This window comes from Hylobates moloch, unplaced genomic scaffold, assembly GCF_009828535.3.
Source record: "Hylobates moloch isolate HMO894 unplaced genomic scaffold, HMol_V3 SCAFFOLD_18, whole genome shotgun sequence".
NCBI lineage: Eukaryota > Metazoa > Chordata > Mammalia > Primates > Hylobatidae > Hylobates > Hylobates moloch.
Window position 1 is genome coordinate 41548710 of NW_026652293.1, and position 5823 is coordinate 41554532.

Below are 5823 nucleotides of genomic sequence, written 5' to 3' on the forward strand. Positions count from 1 at the left end.
CACTTAATGGCATTATCTACATGATGGGAAACAGTAGTTTCTACCTCACAAGATGGTTGGGGAATTAAGTGAAATAGCAAATATACCTGTATCAGGGCCTGGCATGTGGCATAAGCTCAACAGCTGTTAGCACATTAGCTATGAGTCAGGGTTTCTCCAAGTACAGGGCTTAGAAAGAATATGTATCAGAATCTCTAGACATATTAAATAAGAAAATCCCCAACTGATTCTTAAATATGTCAATTTTGGAGAACCACTGCTCTGGGTGGTGAAAAATCACTGAAAAGTAATAAGGAAGAGTGACATTCTTTGGCATATTTTGGAGAGCAGCATAGTGACACAGAGTAGCTTTATGCTTGAGTCAGGCAGACCAGTTAGAAGGTTCCTGCAATGGCTGTGATGACAAAAATAGAGTAGACGGAATCAGCATAATATTGACTGAGAGGACATGATGAATTAATGGAATATTTAAAATACAAAATAAGAAAGATTTTGCAACTGGGTGGATGTACAGGGAAGAGAAACTCCAAGAATTAGGGCATCTTTAAAAGGAAAATAAACTGTGACTTCCACTTTTCAGCCCTTCCAACTTAAACATTAACTTTTAATGTGTAACAGAAGTTACGTCATTAACTTTTTACAAAATTGACACAATTCATGATTTTAAAAGAACAATTTCAGAGGCACAGAATACTAGGCAAAATAAGAGGTACACATGCTAAGGGACTACCTCCATGATCACTATGTTCAGATTAAAATCAATTTCCCCTCCTTACTGCTATGGACATTGGAGTGTCTCTGAGAAGTTCTTAAAATAGCTGCAAAATAAATTAGAAAACAGAATGTAATTTGATTTGGCTCAATTGAAAGGCTTACAACCAAGAACAGTGAATAAATTAAAAAGCTTAGTGGGGAGGCTGGGCGCAGTGGCTCACGCCTGTAATCCCAGCACTTTGGGAGGCCGAGGCAGGTAGATCACTTGAGGTCAGGAGTTCGAGAGCAGCCTGGCCAACATGGTGAAACCCCGTCTCTACTAAAAATACAAAAATTAGCCGGGTGTGGTGGCACATACCTGTAATCCCAGCTACTAGGGAGGGTGAAACAAGAGAATCCCTTGAACCTGGGAGGTGGAGGTTGCAGTGAGCCGAGATCATGCCTCTGCACTACGGCCTAGGCAACAGAGTGAGACTTCGTCTCAAAAAAAAAAAAAAGCTTACTGGGGCAAGTGAGGTCAAAGCAGACAGACAAAAGAAAATGTATTCTTTCTAACTAAAGTCTTTTTAGTGAGTGATCCAAAAAGGACAGACAGGGTTTCCACAGGTGTCTATCGCTAACACAGTGTCCTGGCAAATAATTCCCTTACTTTCTTCTCTATTTCTAAATAAAACAAATAATCAGAAATGTGGAAATGCTGTTCCTAAACTACTTTAATATAAATGTCACAGAAATCCAGGAAAATGGGGTTTTCACAATCGACAGCCAACAAAAACTCAATCTTGGATCAACTTTATTTTCATATTCTCCTCCTCCAGCTCATTACAAAAAAAAAAAAAAAAAAAAAACCATTGCTTTGAGTTTTAAGATCTTCATAAAAATAATTGAACTTTGAATAATTTTCTAAATTTGGGCATATATTAATTATTACTCTTTCCTTCATCTGCCTGTCAAAGAATGCAAGAACCAAGAAAAACATTTAAATATATTTGGTCCAACCTTCTAATTTTATTGGTGAAAGTAAGGTCCAAAGATATTAAACAAATTTCCTATGTCACAGAACCAAGTAGCAGAATTAAATTTATCTTTATACAAACATTTCTTCAAACTCTCATACATGTCCTCCAACATGTAAATGATGCCCACATTTACCCTTTTGCCCTGAATTTTCTGCAAAGTAGCAGTACAACATTTCTAAGAGCCAATTATTTTAAGATGGTGAGTTCCAAATCATAAAATGCAATTTTTAAAAAATTGCCACAAGTGGCATTCCTTCACATAACTAACTTTTCTTGATGACTTCTCTAATTCTGTTGATGTTGGCTCCATTCTCCTCCTAGCACTGAAAGAAGAGTTATTCCCATTATCTCCATGATTTGGTTCCATCATAACTTTTTTTAATCTTCTATCTCCGGGCCAGGGTTATCATGACAAATGTGTATGTTCCACTATCTCCCTTTAATCTATAGCCAAAGGAGACCATTTGTTTTACTACTAGTGTATCTTCCCTGTGTCTGGAGAACTAATTTCCACTGATTTCTACTTGCTGAAATCCAACAATCCTCTATGACCCAGTTAAAAATTCACTCCCAAGTATGTATAAAAAACTAAGCTATATCATACTTAATGGTGAAACACTAGTCTCTGAAGCCAGAACCAAGGCAATGATATTTACTATCACCACTTTGATTTGGTGTCTTATTGGCAATAGTTGTCAGTGTTCTCCTAGGGAGAGAGCAGAAAATGGGTCATGTAAGAGCTCTGATCCCAAAAGCTAACTGGATTACTTTAGAAAGTACTGTGTTATAGGTAAGACAGAAAGAGGTTAACAGGTTACAGTGGGATAAGGGTGGGAGACAAACTTTAGAAATGGTTGTAACAAAGAGTCCCTGAAAAGCAACATCTGACCCAAGATCTGAATGATGGAAGCAGCCCACCACTGGAAGAACTAGAAAGAGAATATTCTAGGTAGAGGGAAAAAAATCCCTGATGCATTAAAACAGCTTAGCTTCTTCAACAAATAGAAAGCCAATGCGGCACGATGGGCTTGAAGAAGTGTTGCTTGAGGTGAGTTTGGAGAAAGTTGGGTAGGTGAGGTAAGATCAACAGCGAGGTTGCTGGCAAAGGCAAAAATAATTAGTTAATTAAGAAAAAAGACAGTAAACTTCACTGGAAATCATCTAAAGAGGTAAAGAAAAGGCCACAGACAAGATAACCAGAAATCAAGACAAGATAATTTCACAAAGGAACCATCAAGTAAGAAAATGGTAATATAACACTTACTGGATTTAGCAAACTGGTAATGAAGCGAAAGTCTTAGAGGAAAGAAACTCAAGGGTAGTGGGATGAAGACCGAATGAGAGTGAAGCATAAAGAGTGAGTATAAAACAACTCAAATTTTACTGTGAAGGAAAGGGGAAATACAGTGTGACTTTAACATGGAGTAGTGGCTCTTTGTTCTCTGTTAAAAAATGGGAATATTTCAGCAAGTTTATACGTACAGAGAAAGGAGCCAATGGAGAGACAGTAGTTGTAAATACAGAAAGGGAACAAATGACACAATAACGTTTTAGAAGAGGTGGAAGGGATGGAGTCTAAAGCCAGAGCCAAGGTTAAGGAGGTAGTCATTTGCCCGAGAGGAAGAAGAGTTGGGGGCTCAGGTAGAATACTGATAAAGGTTTACTAAAAGGAATGTCAGAGAAACTGTCTGGTTATTCTTAAGTATGGGCAATGTTATGAGAAAAGGTGCATTTGACAGTAACAGCATTAGTAGAGGCAACAGTTTGCACGGTCATTCAATTTTCTCCACACTGCTCAGCAGCCCAAGAGAGGACAGAAGAAAACGACCAATTGTACTCTGTTATCTGTGATTTCTTATCATTTGGTTTACAATATTATTTGCAGCTTTTACAGAATTTTACCTTCCACTGTAATTACACACAGCTCTGGCTACCACTCCGGTCCTCCCCAGTGCCTAGCTCAATATTGGAAGTCAATAAATCCTGGTTAAAACAGTGGATACAGTCACATAATATTTTAAAATATTACAACACAAAAGAAAATCCTGTGCTTCTCCACCACCTCACATGTAAGTCAATGACATCATAAAGACTAAGCTTAACACTTCAGTCACCTGAGGTTTACAATAATGTAGCAGATTCGGATACACCCTTTAATTAGTCTGTTTTAACAAAACAAATCATTAAAAGTAATGTTGCCTTGTTTCTATGACAGTCTTAAATACAGCACTTCCACCCCAATACCTATTTCAAATGAAAATTCAGCTGAACAGTTAGCTAATTGCTCTTAACTCACAAACCCTAAATATTTGCATTCCACTAAAAGCAAAAGTTATTTACTTACAAAGTGTAAATGCTTTAAATAATGGCTATTTCCAATAGGCTTCACACATTTCCATAAACCTGGATTTCTCATTCTTTGGAATTAGATGCATTAGATCACTAGGGAATCTCAACCGATTACAGCCTCCTGATGCAGTCTGTTTACATTCCATTCTGCACACACTCCCCATACACACAACTAAACAACTGGTTTGGGATGAGCATCATCAACAGCACCTGTGGCCCATCAAACACCATCCTTACTCAATATGGGTTAAGAACCACACCTGAACGCCAGCACTGATACCTAAGTAACTCTAAGAGGTGGGATGTCATTTTGCTGACTGGAATATTAAACAATCTGGGGACAGATATGCCTGTCCAGACCAACACAAATTAACAAAAATCCTAAACATAGATAAATCCTAAAGAAAAATATCAACTCATTTTCTTTAAAGAAAATGCTGTCCATTTAGAGGAGGAGAGGGCCAGCGAGAAAAAGGGAAAACGACCCCCGACTCCCAACACATCTTTTTCTCCATACGGGAAATACAAACATCTCTCTGAAGCGGCTTCTACAAAATCGGATGTTCTAGAGTCCTGAAGGAGCACTGGTCCGGGAACTAAAACAACCAGCCACCTCCTGGCCACCCGTGTCCAGGTAGAGCAAGGTGGTTTAAGGATGCAGGGTTAGGTTTCGGAAAGCGTCTTCACGCCCAAGCGGACGAAGGCAAGAGAGTCGGCGATCCAGAAAGTGGAGGGCTCGGGCGCTGTTCAGGGGGAGAAAATGGGGCAGCGGGGAAAAAAAGAGGATGGGCGCTTGGTTCATATCCCAGCTGTTAGGGACACCAGGCAGGTCGAATCCTCTGGCTGAGACCAGAGCCCCCACTGTTACGCTCCCAGAGCTTCCTTTACCCCCACCCCCGGACACCAACCCGCGCCCACACACCTGCCCGGCGACCCGCAGGTGGCACTCTCTCGGTCAAGGGCGACACGAGGTGAGAAGGGCAGGGCGCGCCAGGACCCTGTGCAGGTAGCCCCGGCTCACCTGGGAGAACCGGGCGCCCCAGGCTCCTCCTCTCGGCCCCCTCGCCCCCTCGCCTCCTCGCACTCACCCAGATCATGAGGCTGTCGCACAGGGGCAGCTTAGGCTGCGGCGGAGGCTGCGTCTCCTCCATGGCCGGCGCCGCCGTCGACGACGCCGTGGACACCTTCACCTCCCTCCTCCCGGCGCTCCTCCAGGAGCCGGCGTGCACGACCTGCTAGCCCCCAGGAAAGCTCGGTACCAGGCCCGACCCGCGCAGCTCACGCGCGAACCCTCGCGCTGTCGACGTGTCCGGCGTCACCCCCTCCTCACCCGCCCCCGCCCCCGCCTCGCTCCACTGTTCGCCCCCTCCCCTGCCTGGGCCCCGGCCGCGCTGCCAGGCACCTGAGCCCCGCCTTCTCCCACCCCTCCCCTCCTCCCACCCGTCCTGCCCACTCCCGCACACCTCGCCCCGCCGCCCTGAGTGACCTGGTCGCGCACCAGTCACAGAAACGGTAGGTACCCGGGGGGGCGGGCGGGGCGGGGCGGGGGCGGGAAGAACCGGGATAGGTTGCGCAGGGGGGGATTGCTGATTGGACGTGCCCTCGTGGGCTCTGGCCAATCAACGTGAGACAAGCCTGAGCCTTGGGGAGAGAGTGAGAGTGGGTGGGAAGAGGTTTATGACCTGGCAGGTGCAGTGTGGGCGGGGGCGGGAGGTTGCGCGCGGGAAGCGAGCGCGCGTGC

General features: G+C 44.0%; 1 protein-coding gene across 4 annotated transcripts in view; it reads right to left on the reverse strand.

Moving 5' to 3' along the window:
* Positions 1-5561, reverse strand: part of HOOK1 (hook microtubule tethering protein 1) — a 63420-nt gene extending 57859 nt beyond the window's left edge. Inside the window, exon 1 of one of the 4 annotated variants that reach the window (XM_058430663.1) lies at positions 5546-5561. Coding sequence is in view for 1 of the 4 variants with exons in the window: in XM_032136832.2 (XP_031992723.1) it covers positions 5171-5233 (63 nt within the window). In the remaining 3 variants the exon portion in view is untranslated. Of the gene's footprint in view, positions 1-3635; positions 3682-5004; positions 5025-5170; positions 5407-5545 lie in introns of those variants that run through there. The other 3 variants (XM_032136832.2, XM_058430664.1, XM_058430662.1) reach the window with 3 other exon arrangements.
* Positions 5562-5823: the final 262 nt, after the last annotated feature.